General features: G+C 40.0%; 1 protein-coding gene across 1 annotated transcript in view; it reads left to right on the top strand.

Moving 5' to 3' along the window:
- The window catches only part of LOC141107850 (uncharacterized), a 65,333-nt gene extending 56,432 nt beyond the window's left edge, over nt 1–8,901 (top strand). Inside the window, exons 3-4 of the mRNA XM_073598875.1 lie at nt 3,081–3,166; nt 6,376–8,901. Of these exons, the coding sequence (XP_073454976.1) occupies nt 3,081–3,166; nt 6,376–6,579 (290 nt within the window). The 3' untranslated portion in view covers nt 6,580–8,901. The remainder of the gene's footprint in view (nt 1–3,080; nt 3,167–6,375) is intronic.
- Nucleotides 8,902–17,614: the final 8,713 nt, after the last annotated feature.

The following is a 17,614-nucleotide window of genomic DNA, read 5'->3' as shown; positions in this document are numbered from 1 at the left end:
TGAGGCACTTGAAGAAAGTTGGGCTGCATCGTCGAGTCGCCAGAAGAAAGCTATTACTATGCAAATGCCACAAAGTATCCCGCTTACAATATGCCAAACAGCACAGAGACAAGCCTCAAACCTTCTGGCACAAAGTCATTTGGAGTGATGAGACCAAAATTGAGCTTTTTGGCCACAACCATAAACGCTACATTTGGAGAGGAGTCAACCAGGCCTATGATGAAAGGTACACCATTCCTACTGTGAAACACGGAGGTGGATTGCTGATGTTTTGGGGATGTGTGAGCTACAAAGGCACAGGAAATTTGGTCAAAATTGATGGCAAATTAAATGCAGTATGTTATCAAAAAATACTGGAGGAACATTTGCATTCATCAGCCAGGAAGCTGCACATGGGACGTACTTGGACATTCCAACATGACAATCATCCAAAACACAAGGCCAAGTCGACCTGTCATTGGCTACAGCAGAATAAAGTGAAGGTTCTGGAGTGGCCATCTCAGTCTCCTGACCTCAATATCATTGAGCCACTCTGGGGAGATCTCAAACGTGCAGTTCATGCAAGACAGCCCAAGAATTTACAGGAACTGGAGGCTTTTTGCCAAGAGGAATGGGCAGCTTTACCATCTCAGAAGATAAAGAGCCTCATCAACAAATACCACAAAAGATTTCAAGCTGTCATTGATGTTAAAGGGGGCAATACACGGTATTAGGAACTGGGGTATGTAAACTTTTTATCAGGATCAATTGGGTAGTTGCTGTTGTCCTTTTGATTTAAAAAGAGTAAACACAGTTGATAATAAATGGCTTCAGCCAAACACTAATCATGAGTGAAAGAAAATTTTTTGTTATCATTCATATTCTCTGAAAAAGGCCAAGAAATCATAAATTCTATCAGGGTATGTAAACTTATGAGCACAACTGTATATACTTATATTTATATTTATTTATTTTTATTTTTTTCTTTAACCACTTCAGCCCGGAAGGATTTGCCCCCTTAATGACCAGGCAACTTTTTGCAATCCGGCACTGCGTCGCTTTAACTGACAATTGCGCAGTTGTGCAACGCTGTACCCAAACAAAATTGACGTGATTTTTTTTCCCACAAAAAGAGCTTTCTTTTGGTGGTATTTGATCACCTCTGCTGTTTTTGTTTTTTTTGGCGCTATAAACAAAAAAAGAGGAACAATTTTGAAAAAAAACACATTTTTTTTTTTTTACATTTTGCTATAATAGATATCACAAAAAAATTATAAAAAAACAAAATTTATTCATCAGTTTAGGCTGATATATTCTTCTACATATTTTTGGTAAAAGAAATTCCTAAAGGCGTATATTGATTGGTTTTTATTTATTTTTTATTATTTTTACTAGTAATGGCGGCAATCTGCGATTTTTTAGCAGGACTGCCACATTGCGGCAGACAAATGACACTTTTTGGGGACCAGTGACATTATTACATTGACCAGTGCTAAAAAATGCACTGATCAATGTAAAAATGACACTGACAGGGAAGAGGTTATGTGTGTTCCCTCAACATGTTCAAACTGTAGGGGGATGGGCTGCCTGGGACATGACAGAGATCACTGGGAACAGTAGATCTCTGTCATGTCCCCTGTCAGAATGGGGATTTGCCTTGTTTACAAAGGCAGATCCCCGTTCTGCCTTTGTACTAGGCGATCGCGGGTCGCTGGTGGACATTGAGCTTGCTCGACCCATGGGCACGCTCCCACAGCGGGCACGGGCGCCCGCCCGCAACTGCGCCTTTGCGAGCCAATGTACACCTACTGCGATTCGCGCAGGAGAGCCAATCTGCTGCCGTATAACGACGGCGGCTGGTCGGTAAGCAGTTAAAGTGGTTGTAAACCTCTAAATGCAAAATGAACAAATCCTATCCCTCTATAGTGTCTGCTAGACTTAATCCAAAGCACCGAGTGTGATTTCCTTCTCCTCTCTCTTCCCTCTGCTATCTGCATTAGTCACTTTTGACAGGTTATCCTGACACCATAGAACCTTGCAAAACAGCCCCAACCTCCTCCAGAACACAGAAGGTGATAACAGCCTCAGCTGTGCATGTTTCCCTATGAAGCTGAGAGGTGGGCGTGTTCTTAGCTCCCTGCTCAATGATGTGCAGTTGGTGATGTCAGATCCTTGCCCCCTGCTTGCTGGAACTGAGAAAAGGCCATTGATCCGTGTGTTTCATCTCTTTATATCACCTGAGTCTTGTCACCTTAGTGGATATACAGTATGCAAGGGTTTACAACCAGTTTAACTTATCGTCAGAGCTAAAAAAAAATGAATACAAATTAAAAAGGTTTTTTTTGTCATATAAATATATGGAATTTTACATATTATCCAGTGCATCTTATATAGATTCTCTAACTAGTTTGGAGATCTCTGTATGATCATAAGTGCTTTAATAATTAGAAGAACTTAATATTTTTTTTCTCCATGATAGCCCTTATGATCCGATCCTTATATAGGTTTTATAGCGGACCATCAAATAAGGATCTTGATCTGGTCATTGATCATCACTCTAATGCCCTGTACACACGATAGGATTTTCCGACAACAAAATCCATGTTTTTTTTCTGACGGATGTTGGCTCAAACTTGTCTTACATACACATGGTCACACATATCTTGTCGGAAATTACGAACGCCAAGAACAAGGTGATGTACAACACGTACGACGAGCTGAGAAAAAATGTAATTCAATAGCCAGTGCGGCTCTTCTGCTTGATTCCAAGCATGTGTGGAACTGTGTGCATCGGAATTGTGTACACGTGAACGGAATTTACGACAATGGATTTTGTTGTCGGAAAATTTGAGATCCAGATCTCCAACAATTTCCGACAACAAGCTCCCATCAAACATTTTCCGTCCGAAAATACGACCGTGTGTACGGGTCATAAGGGTTGAAAAATTTTGTAGGAGATTACAGCAGGTCCAAGTAATCCTACAAAGCCAAGAACGCAGACAGATGTTTTACTTCTTGTCATAGAGTTGTTCAAAACATAACCCAGTGACCCGTAAGGAATACAATGTAATAACATTTATTTAATGTTTTCTTTTTTCTAGGTATAAATGCTAATTTCTGGAAGATTATCCTCATATGTTTGGGATCCATTCTAGCCTTTTCACTGTTGGCTTTTGCTGTATTTAGGGTAAGCACAACATTTTGCCATAAATAGAAAATGTTTTCACCTAGGTAATCTCTAGCATCCACTAAATATTATACAGAAGAAAATGCATAGTCATTTTGTAGATTTTTTCTTTATTAATTCATTATATAGACAAAAAATATAGAAATAAGAACGTTTCTACTTTCATTTTTTAAATCAGGGAAATAGAAAATGCTGTATAACAATCCAAATAGCAATTCAATAATCTCTTATACACAAAAAATTAACTTCCAGTACATCAAGAAGCATAAGGCATGTTCTTTTATTCACTGTGTTTTTGCTGCCAGCAAATAATCTTGAAACCTTTAGGACAGCTCGCTCAAACCTATTTACTTTGCTGTGCTACTGCAGCCTTTTTATGGTGTATTTTGCTGCAATAATCCAGCTTACTTATGGAAATGCATTGGATTGCAACACAAAGTGAACAGCACAGCAACACATTGCACCCTGCTTGGTGTGTTACTGTGCCTTTTGGTGGCGCACACATTTTTACTGCATGAATGAGTCCTTAGTGTACTCACTCAGTGGCCCCTGAAGAAGCCTGTTCATAGGGATAAGTGAAGTCATACTGTCACAGTCAGGGGTCAGGTTTGGAGACCAGTAGCTAAAGTAGTAGAGCGGCTCTCACCAACCATCAGGATAGGTGTAGAAGCAAGTCACCCTGGGAGATGATCCAAATTCACCCAAGGTGCTCCAGAGCACCTCGAGCTTCTGATGTAGCAGATGTTTTTTTCTGCATGTTAGTGCCAAGTTGTGGTCCTCAGGATTGTCCCACCAGGAGGTGAGCAAGCTGGGGTTCAGTAGCAGAATTAGCATGTAGAGATCAAGCGGAAGCGTAGTAGAGGAACAAGCCAAAGGTCAGTTGAAAACAGTAAACGCAGATATGGATGTCTGCAGGAGTGACAAGAGCAAGATATTGTCTGGAGAGAGCACAATAATCTGGCAAAGGAAGTGCAAAGGCATAAGGTTTACCGACCACCCCTTTTTCTTATATTACTATCACAAATGTCTACTGATTTTAATTAGGCAATGGTTTTACACAATGTAGGGACTTTCTTTAGGCTTTTTTTACATGTACAGTAAGACATGAGTGAATATACTGAATGCTTCCTCATAAATGTCCAGGAGCTAAGAGGTGTTGGACACAGTGGTTGAGGACATTTGGGTGTTATATATTTATTAATGAACTTTGAGTTAATTTTATATCTACATTTTTTTGTGTAAGAGGTCTTTTCTGATGTTTAGTTCATGGTGGAAATTTTATTGGTGGTGTCATATCAGTTAACTACATACAGTACATAGCTGAAGTCACACAGGGAGAGACAAACTTCCCTCTCCTATCCTAGTTGAATCCCAGTTCTAGACTAAACAATTTCTTTTTTTTTCACAAAAGTTTATGGAGTTTTAAAATACATTACACAATAGAAGCTTATGGTGCAAGTATACATATATATAATCAGTTAGATGAAAAACAATTAGACGAAAAAGGGAAAAATCCAGAAAACACCATGAACCAGATATATAACATATCAAAAAAAAACAGAACATGACATGTCCATGTAACATGTGGAAAGCATGAAAACATGGAAGTTATAACAAATGCTATATGTGAAGTCCTCTAGAGAAAGCCAAAGGACAGTTGCTTGCAAATTGAAAAAGGAGCACAGTTGTAGGACCCCATGTCACAGTGATGTAAGAAAAAAGAGGAGTGAAATAGGAAAGAGAAGAGAGAGGGGGATAAGGAAGGTAGAGGGAAAGGAAATCCGTGGAGCTGGATCAGGTAAGAAGTCACTTATGAATTCCCAGCTACAATAGAAGAGAACAGTCATGGTTCTTTTCTTTTCCTTTTTAAGGGCGTGGAAGTGTTTGAAGCTCTTTCGATGTTTTAGTGCTTTTTGTGTGCCCATTTTGGATATTTTTTTTCTCCATATTATTTTACTGGCATAATTTGTGTTGTGTAAGTGCTCCCAACTGAGCCCGAGACCATATGTGGTCCAGTATAGTTTGCTTCAGTGTGAGTACAAACCATGCCAGAAAACAGAACTCTTCATAGATGGCTATGTACTAAAGCAGAGGTTACTGTGAGCAGGTTAGCATAACTGTGTTTGGGAACACTTGTAATTGTGCCTGTGAACACTTCCTATATGCCCAGTGTGAGTGCAGACCAGTGGGGGGGGGGCAATTAAACTCAGGCAGGGTTCAGTTAAACTGGTCCCAATGTGAGTGCACCCTATGGAAAAGAAATAAAACAAGTAAAAGGCACAAAACACTTGTGGCTTTAATTTAACCCAATAAGAGTCCATAATACATAAATCAAAAAGTCCATACACTCAGGGCTGCCACCAAGTATGAATAGAAGCGAGATTCCAGCAAAGCTGAGAATAAACATGGGAGAGAGGCGCCTCTAAGTGTAGAAGTTAAAGCACTTTAATGGTAACATACAAATGGCAACACACATGGGTGAAGATAAAAAGGGGCACATCTGTAAGTAAGCATCCCAGGATAAAGATAGGTGTGCCTTCGCTCATGGCACTGCAGAGCATTGTGTCCTCGCTGGAATCCGCTGAAGGTAAAAAATGGCCGTGCAGTGGGTACTCCACTGACCCAACTGCTGATCCAGGCATCTGAAAATGGGTCACAGGGGTGCAGAACTAAGTGCACTCCTGTGATTGATAGGAGAAGTACAGCCAAAATAGCTTTGAATATACTTCTCCTTTGATTTGCCATGCAAATGTGGCACCAAACAACTATAAAACTACTTACCACTTGTAAGCAATAAAACCACGACCCACTAGTGGTATATGAATAATATTCCTGCTGATCACAGCTGCAAAATAGGCCTTTACCTCTATAGAGCTCATTTAGTTATTAGTTATTAGGTCACTATGCAAAGACAATTAAAAATTCTTACTCTCTCTGATATTCTAGTATGGCTTGGTGACTGCTGGGTTGGATGGTTGGTTGGTTGGATGGATGGATGGAGGAAGTATTGGGAATTGTAGACCAGAGGTGGAACCTTCAAGCTACATGAAAGCTTTGTGTAATGCTTTAATTGCTCATCAATTCTTTTCTTGCTAGCTCTAAGCATTTGAATTCTGCAATTCTATCACTTAGCAATTCTCCTCTTGCTACCTACTGACATTTCACGCTATTTTTCTATCTCTCAACAACTTTCTTCTTGTTCCCTACAGTGGTTTCAACCAAGGTGTGCCACAAGCACTTCATCTTCCTATTGTCCAAACCGTGCCAACCGAGAGCCATGTGTATCTAACCAAAGAGAGGGGAACTACGTCACAAATTATCCTTTGTCAATGCACAACAATATGGAGATGGGTGCCGTACCTAATATGGGTGGTCGATATGATGTGAACACAGTAAGATGTCACAGCGATTAGGAGGTTCCTTTTTTTTTTTTTCAATTTATAATAATTTAGGACAGTATTTTGCAGCCCAACTGAATCCTCACACTTTTTTTCTTTTCTTTTTATAGTCCTGTATTGATTATGTTATAAACTGTAATTCTAAAGCCATACTTTGCAGTCATTTTAATTACACTGTGCAACTGCTAGAGCAGGGAAGTAAAGATGTAAAGTCTCATATAACAAACAGCAGACCACATGTAGCACTGAATTCCTGCTGCATAATTTTTTTGATGGGTATGTCACAAGTGACTTCTCCCTTTAAGAATTAAGTATATTTAAATGGAGGCTCTTAGTACAATATCGCTCTGAACATCTATTTCATCAACTTCATCTGAGCTTTCGGTAATAGGTGCCTATTATTTTCTATAAACAAACATTTAAAAGCCACAGTTATAGTCACACTGTAATGGAAAGGTATATGCCCAGAATTGGTACATACATACAATTTTCATTCCTTCAACTATGGTTTAGAGGAAAGAAAATTGTTTGATTACCCCATCAACACAGTCAGTGTTGATTGGGGAATCCCCTCGTTGCGCTATTTTGTTCTGACAGTGGGAGGTTTCCCTGCCTTCAGAATACAATGATCACTGCTGGTGGCTATAACCACCAGCAGTGCTTGGATTAAAAAAAAACAAAACAAGGCATGCTGGTTGTTCTGAAGTCAATTGATATACCGTATCAACTTCAGTACAACCAGCCTGCCCATAGATGGATTGAAATTCAGTTAGTTCCTGCTGACCAGGGAGAATTTTGCTCCATCTATGGCCAGCTTAACAGTAAGGATTAGTATTGTGATGAACTGTGAGCAGTTCTTTTGATCTATTTAATTAAACAGAATGTATAGTGACTTTGTACATAGTTTCCTTATTTATTATGGTGTAAACTGGAAAAAAAATAAACATTTTTATTTTTGTAAGCAAAAGGTCAAGCTTTGGCCCTTTTTAAATGCTTTACATGCCCTACTTTTTCCTTTAAATTAAAATAATAATAACAGTAATAATAATAATAACAAAAATATTAAAATAAATAATTTAAACACAAAAGTCAGAGGAGTAGCATGCCTCATATAAGAGGGATACGTTTGAGACTGCCAGTCTTGTGCCCTTTATTATTTGCAAATAGTAGAGTATTGTACTGTGTTAACCATCAATTAAGGCAAAAAGTTTTGAGTTTAGGTCAACGGTCCCAAACCTCCAAGGCTCCAGCCTCTCAGTGGGCGCCCTTTAGTGATTGGAGGGAGGCAATGCGGGTTTTGCTGGCTCATTCAATTATTGCTCAGCCCCCATTGTTCTGCCAAGCCCCCAGCAGGCCAGACCACTGACCATCACTGGTCCGTGGCTCGGGGGGGTTGGGCACCTCTAGTTTAGGTGATACATTTAATTGCCTAATTTAAGTTGTTAAAATGCAAGCTGAAGAAGAGGTCTAAGATTCTGAAAGCTTGCATCTAAAACAAAAATTGTATGTGAAGTTAAAACAGTTATAAAGCATCAATTTAAAAACTTACATATACCAAGCAATCAATAAATAAATTAATGCATAAATAAACAGTTCCCCCAAATATCTTAATTACCATTTAAAGGAAGACTGACTAAAGTTGGAACTTTTTTTGTAAAGTGTGTCTAAACCCAGTAGTAGAAGGTTAACTCCAGTCAAACAGCTAAATACAAAGACAAAATCATAAATAATTCAGTTCATTTTTAAATAGAATTAGTGGAAGTGCTGGAAACGGTATTGCTATCAGGCCTCTATGGTACCCTGCACAGCATCAGTCAGACTGCCCAAGGGATTCCAGCAAAAGTAACCAATCAGGGATCTGTGACAACAATTAACATCCTGACAGGAGGACAGAGCAGAGTGATAACCTTATCAGCGTGTTGCAGGGTCTTCACTGTCAAATCAGCAGGCTGATGGTGTATTCTTTAGCAAGCACTGCTTCTTCTGTGATTGAGATCAAAAACCTGACTATGCTGTCTGACAAGGAACTTGAACCCAGAAATGACTGTACAAAATAAAAATCATTTGGTTGGTAAAGCAGCTCAACTGTTTATTTCGTCTGCAGTTCATTTTTACTTGTACGAGCCCTATTAGAATATTCTTGTATGTAATGATTTCTGTTTCTAGGTTTAATATTTACTCATGTATTCATGTATGCTTACAGTATGTTAAATTAAATGTATAAAACCTTGTTATGTAATATATCCATTTCAGTATTTATTTATTTGTACCAAATAGAGTCCACAAAAATGGCAGGTAAAAGCCATTATTGTAACATAAATAAACTCTCTAAAACAATTTTTTTTCAAGTCATTTTTTGCTAAATAATATATGTTTTTTTTTCTCTCTGATGCTGATAAATACAGTACACCATAAAAAAAAAATAACAAAAGGTGATGTTTTTTCTATTTTTATTCTCAGTTTATCAGTGGTATCAGTGGTTGTTCAGTGAAGCTTAAAGAGCACAGTGTGGTAAAGAGACTATATACTGTGGTGTACAGCATGGCTTAAAGAGTGTCAGGAGTATGTCGGGGCCAAGGATTTTTTTGAACCAGGACGTGGCAGAACAAAGTTCCACCACCTCCGAAACCAGCTTTGAGCTCACTACTACGTGCTGTTACTTGTAAACACAGAACTCCAGCTTCTGTGTTAGCAAGTGACTCCCAGGGCTACCTTTAGCAAGTGACTGCCATTATTAAAAAAAAAACCTGATTTGTTCTGATGAAAATGTGCCATCTGAAAGCACAGTAGGTGGAATTTTTGGTGTTTCCACTCTGTAGCACAGCTTCCACCTACCACCGCTGCCTACCACTGTAATCGCTAGTGGTTGGTTGCTAGGACTGTCCGGTGTCAAAACAACGAATTGCACGCTTGCCCCATCCCTAGGCCCTGGAATTAAGAGGAAGAGGAGATGGAATTCCTCCTGCAGATCTGTTCTGTTCCAGTGCCCCGCCTCCCAGCTTCCACCAGTCTTGTAGCTGCCTGCTGCACTGAGAAGGAATGGACTTTGATGTGGGGGGGGGAGGTAGATTCTGGGGACCCCAATAATGCATTGCAGATCAGTGACCAGACCCGAACCTTGCAGCTCTCCTACAACTTATGTCTATTTGCCCCACATTATCACTATATCCAATGAAACATTTGCATTTTGCAGATCAGAGTAGGGACTGGCCAGAGTGCTATTACTTTGACACTGTTGGCCAGCGTAAACATGTATTGCAATGTATGAGAGCAAAAAATACCTTTTTTGTTTATTGCAAGATTTGCTAGACAGGGTGTATAGCTGTGTGCAGAGGGTTCGTCTAGAATTTCTAGTGTTAACATGTGGTCAAACCCCTTTAACGCCTAATTGTGTACATGGAGAAGCTATTGGGATTTGAGCACAGGTATATCTTACTTCTATTGCATTGCTGGTCAGTGACCAGACCTGAACCTTGTAGTTCTCTGACCTGTCCTCGGATTCCTGCCTACCTTTTGTGACATTGGTTCATACTCTGATCCTGCTTCTGCCTTACGTTCCTGCACCCGCTGCCCGGCTGTGAACTGACCCCGGCTTGTACCCTGACTCTGCCTGATGTTCCTGTTGCTGTCTGGCTGTTGATGACTTTCTGGCTCGTGTCCTGGCTTCATTCCTGTCTGCTGATCAATTGTCACCATGTATCGGTCTTTGGTTGCTACCTGGTGATCCATGGTCATCTGTATCCTGTAACCAACAGCTGGTGTTGCCTGCTACATTGGCCTTAATGCCAATATGCGTGCTCACACCTCCTGTTACACTTCTAGTCTAACACCCTGGTAGGGGTAAGAGAAACCCCCTCTCCAGCAAAATCCCCATCAGGTACATGACAGATTACTTTGACACAGTTTGCCAGCTTGAGCATGTATTACAATGTACAGTATGTGAACTAAAAACCCCTGTTTTATATTGCACAGTTTGCTAGAAAGGGTGTATATCAGTGTGCAGAGGGTTCATCCAGAATTTCTAGTGTTAGCATGTGGTCACACTCCTTTAGCATCCAATTGATTACATACATGTAGTAGCTATTGGGATTTGAGCACAGCTGTATCTTAGGTCTTCTGGTTAATGGGGGAGACTCTGAAGGCCCTGATGTAGAATGAGAGGATTCTGGGAATCCTGATGTAAGTTTGGCAGATTTCTGAGGACCCTAATATAGGGGGGAACTCTGGGGACCCTAATGTATGGAGGGGGAGCTCTTGGGACCTTGATGTAAGGAGGAGGAACTTTAGGGACTCTGATGTAAAGAGGGGTCTCTGGGGAACCTGATGTAAGTGTGGGGGATCTCTGGGAACCCTGATTTAATGGGGGAGCTCTGGGGGCCCTGGTGAAGGGGGGGCTTTGGCGACCCTAATGAAAAGGGGTACTCTGATGTAAGAAGGGGGACTCTGTGGGGACCTTTTAACTTGTGCTCTGTCTTCATTCCTGCCTGCTGATCAATGTCTCCATGCACCCTTCTCTGGTTCCTACCTGGTGATCCATGGTCTTCTCTGTCCTGCAACCAACAGCTGGAACTGCCCACTACATCAGCTGTCAAGCAACTTAGTGTCCTCAGCCCTCCTGTTACGACTGCCAGAGGTGTTGGACAAGAGCCCCCTCTCCAGCTTGATCTCCCCCGGGTAGGTGACAGATTACTGTGACACAGTTGACCAACTAAAACATGTATTGCAATGTACAGTATATGAAAATCCCTGTCTTTATATTGCCAAGTTGCTAGAAAAGGTGTATAGCAGTGTGCAGATGGTTCATTCAGAATTTTTAGTGTTAAAATGTGGTCACACCCCTTTAGCATTTGAAGAATTACAAAAGAAGATTTTGGGATTTGAGCACAGGTATATCTTATGTCTTCTGATCAATGGGGGAGGCGTTAGAGTCCCTGATTTAAAGAGAGAGAGAACTCTAAGGACCCTGATGTGAGAGTGGGGCATCTTTGAGGACTCTAATATAGGGGGAACTCTGGGGGACCCTGATGAAAAGTGCACTCAGTTCATTATGTTGTACATTAGCGATGGGCGAGCAGTTTGGGCCTAGTATGAGTTTGGCCCAGAACATTGCCCGTTCAGGTGTTCGTTGGACACCCAAAGTTTTGGGGCGCTTAGCAGGATGTTCTCCCCTGCTGAGTGCACAGTGTCAGTGAATAGGTTGTTAAGGAGTGGCCCGTGAAGCTGCCCGCCGTGTCCTTAACAACGGATGAGTCATCAGCAGGCTTCCCCACTGACAGCTGGATAAAGAAATAACATTGCCAAATTTGCCGGCCCTAGAAAAATGTTTAAAAAACCGCATGGGGGTCCACCCCAATCCATACCAGACCCAAAGGGAAACCCCACGAAAACTTTATTTAAAAGAATGGCATAGGGTCTCCCCAAAAATCCATACCAGGCCCTTAGGGGAACCCCCCCACGCCAAAACTGAAAAGGAAAATGGCCCAGACCCATATCCGAGCATGCAGCCTGGCAGGAAAGGGGGGGACGAGTGAGCGCCCCCCCGAGCCATACCAGGCCACATGTCCTCAACATGGGGGGTGTTTTGGAGCAGGGGACAAGGGCCTCTTCTAGACATGTGCAGTTTGTTTTGTTCCGAATTGAAATTCTGAAGAATTTTCATTTTTTGGAAATTCAGATGTATTTAAATTTCTGATTTCAAATTCAAATAGTTTTCCAATTTCCAAAGAGAATAAAATAAATAGAAAATAAAGGAATAGAAAAAAATAGAATATAATATAAAATAATATATCAGGAAATAAAAGAATAGAATATAATAGAGTAAAACAGAACAAAATAGAAAATAAAGGAATAGAATAGAATTAAAAAAAATAGAATTAAATAGAACATAAACTCTTCTGACATTCGAATTTCAAATAGAATAAATTTGAATTTGAATACAAAAGAAAAGAATAGAATAGAAAAAAATAATAGAATAGACTATAATAGAATAGAAAAGAATAGAATTAAAAAAAACAATAGAATAGAAAGAATATAACCATTTCCCAAAATTCAAATAGAATCAATTCAAATTTGAATAGAATAGAAAATAATAGATTAGAATAGATTAGAAAATAACAGAATAGTATAGAATAAAACAGGATAGAATAGAAAGGAACGAATATAACATCTACCGAAATTCTAATTTCTAATAGAATACATTTGAATTAAAAAAATAGAATAGGATAGAATAGAAAATAATAGAATAGAAAATTATTAGAAAAGAATAGAATAAACAAATAGAAAAAGAATAGAATTCAAAAAACAATAGAATAAAATAGAATATAACCATTTCCCCAAATTTCCAGAATAGGAAGATTATTATATTCTTTCTGTTCTATTCTATTCTACTCTGTTCTGTTTTTTTGTATACTATTCTGTTATTTTCTATTCTATTCAAATTGATTCTATTTTAATTTTGGGAAAAGGTTATATTATTTATATTCTATTGTTTAATTATATTCTTAACCATTCTATTCTTTTCTATTCGAATTTCAGAAGATGGTTATATTCTTTCAATTTTATTCTATTCTCTTTTATTCTAGTCTATTCATTTCTATTCTGTTCAAATCTATGCTATTCCTTTATTTTCTATTCTATTTTATTCTCTTTGGAAATTGGAAAACTATTCAAATTTGAAAACTATTCGAATTTGAAAATGGTTCTAAACTATTTGAATCGATTCCAATTCCTAAAATTCAAATTGATTTGAATACGAATAAACAAAATGAATAAACAAAAAGAATTCTGAAAACAACTTAAACAGAATAAACACATTTAACTAAACACATTTATGTAAATAACAAATCAAAACATTTCAAATACCTGTGTGGATCATTTGCCTGCTACCATGTTTCTACCTTCCACGTTAACTGACCCTGGCTTGTTTACCAATGATGTCTTTGCCTGCCATTTTAAACCACGTTTTTGACTTCCATGTGCACGGACCTTGGCCTGTTAAGTGACAATGTTTTTGCCTGCGACTTGGACTGATCTTTTGCCTTTCAGAATAGCGTTCTGAGTACCAATGGCGTCCCTGGGGGGGGGGCAGAGGGGGCCCTGACCCCCCCAACATTATGCTGCGCCCCACCATGTGCCCCCCAAATTAAAAAAAAAAATGTAATTTTTTTTTTTACAAAAAATCAATGTCTAAGAGGGAGAGAGTCCCCAGTCAGCTCCTGTGGGTGATTCCTCCCCCCTCCCTCTGCTCGCTGACACTGCATAATGCGAGCGCTCACACAACCACGGCCACCCGATCTGCTCCTTCCCCTGCATCCTCATTGGCAGGGAGAAGAGCAAGTTGCAGGAAGGACTCCACCAGGACTCTCAGTTACTGAAAAAACAGACTGATTTCTCCCATCCTTAGGACAGGAGAACCAGCCTGTAAATTTCAAGAGATGCCAGACCAGCACTGTCAATAGCAGGGGCAGGACAGCAAAAGAGGAGGCTGGGGAACCCCACAGTGGCAGAACACCAGGGCCCGGTGGCAAGACAACATTTGCAACCATGATTGTTCTCCCACTGCTTTGGACCCTTATATTTTCTTGGTATGCTGGCGACATATATATCTTGTTTTCTGCCACCCTGGGGGGGCCCCAATACAATAGGAAGGGAGCTCACTGCAGAACATGTGAAAGGGCCCATTGTGGGGTCGTAGTAAAGGGCCCCAGGATATATATATATATATATATATATATAAAAATATAATTGCATTTTATAGTTGCCCCCCTACTTTTGTCCCTGTCCCCCCATGTGCCCCCCCTAAATATGAAAGCTGGAGACGCCACTGGTGATTACAGAAAACCGTATTTGATTTTCTGTGTTCCCAGAACAGGGTCTGGTTGCCCAGAGGCTTCAAAGAGATTTGAGTGGGAGAAGCCCCTACCCCTGTCCCCCTGGCCCTAAGTTTGATGGTCCTGGACCAATACTTTGGCTGTGCTGACCATATAGCTGCCTGTAATGACCAAGGACTTTATGGACCATGTTTCTTCCTCCTGCCTGGACCAATACTTTTGCTGTGCTGACCATATCACTGCCTCTGCATTTACTGACTATGGACAGTATTTCTGCCTGGACAACTCTGCCTGCTACCTGGACCAATCCATTGGCTGTGCTTTGGCTGAGCTGATAGTATCTCTGCCTGTACCAACTATGGACAGAATTCCTGCCTGCTGGCTGGACGATAGCTTATGCTGTCGCAGACCACATCCCTGCCTGCTGCCTGGACCAATGCTGTGGACCACTGCACTACTAAAACCACAGGTAATCTTTTCTTATCTGGTATGGACATGCTATGCGTTAGAAATATGAAGGGCCTTCAAAAATGTGATTTGTAGTCAGAAAATTATACGTGTAATTTATGCTTCTAGAATGCCTGAAGGTGCAACTTCAATGTTGGGCCTCTGTATGTGGCCAGGCTGTGTAGAAGTCTCACACATGTGGTATCGCCATACTCAGGAGGAGTAGTAGAATGTATTTTGGGGTGTAGTTGCAAGTATGCATATGCTGTGTGTGAGAAATAAAAAAAAAAATCCTTCATTTTAACAAGAATTGTGGGAAAAAATTACAACTTCAAAAAACTCACCGTGCCTCTTACTAAATACCTTGGACTGTCTAATTTCCAAAACGGTGTCATTTGGGGGGTATTTGTACTTCTCTGGCTTGTTAGGGTCTCAAGAAATGAGACAGGCCATCAGTACATTAGGTATGATCAATTTTCAATGATTGACACCATAGTTTGTAGACTATAACTTTCACACAGACTAAATAATATGCACTAATTTGGGTTATTTTTACCAAAGATATTTATCCGTATACATTTTGGTCAAAATTTATGAAGAAAAATTACTTTTTTTTTTTTTTTGCACATTTGCGCTTTTTTTTGCTTATATCGCAAAATATAAAAAACCCAGTGGTGATTAAATACCACCAAAAGAAAGCTCTATTTGTGAGAAAATGACTGAGCAATTGTCATTCAAAGTGTTAGAGCACTGAAAGCTGAAAATTGGTCTGGGCAATAAGGTGCATAAGTGCCTGGTATTGAAGTGGTTAAATAGGTAAGGGGCGGAGCCACCAGGCGACGTCACCTGGTGGCACTGCTCCCTTATGACTTCACCAAGCGGTGCAAGCTGGGTCGTGTATGCACGGGAGCGCAAGTTCCCACTGTGCAAAGATGTGAATGGGGCCTGACAGCTGAGTGTCTCCGTCCACTCCCTCTTATGTACTTGTGTAAAGATGGCCATAAACTTTGCAATCTGATTGTACAGTCTCTGAACAATTTATTTTAGATTTACCATGACTATGGAATAGGAGGACCCGCCTGAACAATCCATTTTCATTTTCATTGTTTTCTTCTGAAAATCATTTCTTTCATATAGTCAACACATGGATTTTTTCACAATATACAAAGGTTTAATATGGAAAAATATTGTAAAACCTTTAAGTATTGTAGCGCTACCCCCAGAGGAGGCCATAAATGTGATTTCTCTGCACACCTGAAGATGACACATCTTTCTCACCCAGCACTTACCAACACACCTTGAGGTATTTTAAAGAAATTATTAGGCCAAGCATAGCCTAAAAGACAAGAGGATTAACAAGCTAAAGCGATATTAGACCCAAAAAAAAAAAATGTATTATATTGCAGCTTACCAGTCATTAACTGTGATGGCTGCATACGTTTTCTTTTTTGGGGGGGGCTTTTTTCCTCTGTTTTTACCTGGTGATCTGGCCAGTAACACACCTCCTGTATTAGTGTATTAGAGAGGCACAACTCTGGAGGAATGAACACAGGAGGCACAGCACCCAGCAGCATTGTCATTGTCAGCAAAAAGCAGCATTGTCAGTTTCTAATCAGGTACAGCCAACAGTTTTTATTTCCTTTTGGGATAAAACTCTGAATAAATAAAAGCTGATCATTTTAATCACTCCTGCCAGTGTTAAGTGATTTGTCCCATCCATGTAAACTGATACTTTCTGCTGGAGAGCTTGAGTTTGTGAAAAACAGCAGACTTGCTGGCTGGATCACTAGATGATAATAGAAGTCTAAAAATGGAAACTAATACATCCCTCACATCTAATGCCCCGTACACACGGTCGGATTTTCCGATGGACAATGTCCGATCGGAGCGTGTTGTCGGAAATTCCGACCGTGTGTGGGCGCCATCGGACATTTTCCATCGGATTTTCCGACACACAAAGTTGGACAGCAGGAGATAAAATTTTCCGACAACAAAATCCGATCGCGTCAATTCCGACCGTGTGTGGCCTGTTCTGACGCACAAAGTGCCACGCATGCTCAGAAGAAATTCCGACACGGGACAGCTCGTTCTGGTAAACTTAGCGTTCGCAATGGATACAGCACTTTCGTCACGCTGCAATGTTCAAAATGGTTTAATACAGCGCACTCTCTTCTTCTTTATAATGTGACAAGAATTAAGTAGTTTTGCTGCTCATATTCACACACACTTCTCACAAACTTATTTCGTTACTATTTATCGGGATTCCCTCAATATATTTTGATTTCTCACATCTGACAACATATTTTTGTATCTTTTTTTTTTTTTTTGCCTTTAATGTAGAATCTTTTTTTGTGTTTCTCTTTTTTTTTTTTTTTTGGTGATTTTGATTTGTACTCCCGAAAATGTTTGTGTGTTTTTTGTGACAAGTTCCCACAACACCATTGATATGTTGTTCTATTTAATCTGTAGGAGATTGTTTGGTGTTGTTGTCTCTTGTTAATTTCACATTTTATGTTAGAAATGTACCTGAATCGTCACCAACAAACTGTCCTTTTTGGATGAAAACACACACAGGAGAGTAGAATTTACCTTAAAAAATTTTATTAAGGGGTCACAACTATAAAAAAACAAAGAGGGAGGCAACACTGGAGAAACTGCAGAAATTGGCGAAGCCTTGGACCCCCAGGGCAGACATCAATTATTTAAAAGCAAAATTGGTGGCCTGAGGAGTCCATATCTAAGGGAGGGCAGTCTGGTCCAGAAGTCCCAGAGAT

This window comes from Aquarana catesbeiana, linkage group LG09 (genome assembly GCF_042186555.1).
Source record: "Aquarana catesbeiana isolate 2022-GZ linkage group LG09, ASM4218655v1, whole genome shotgun sequence".
In the NCBI taxonomy this organism is placed as follows: domain Eukaryota; kingdom Metazoa; phylum Chordata; class Amphibia; order Anura; family Ranidae; genus Aquarana; species Aquarana catesbeiana.
The sequence above is the reverse complement of the archived record's forward strand: the minus strand, read 5'-3'. Positions and strand labels throughout refer to the sequence as shown.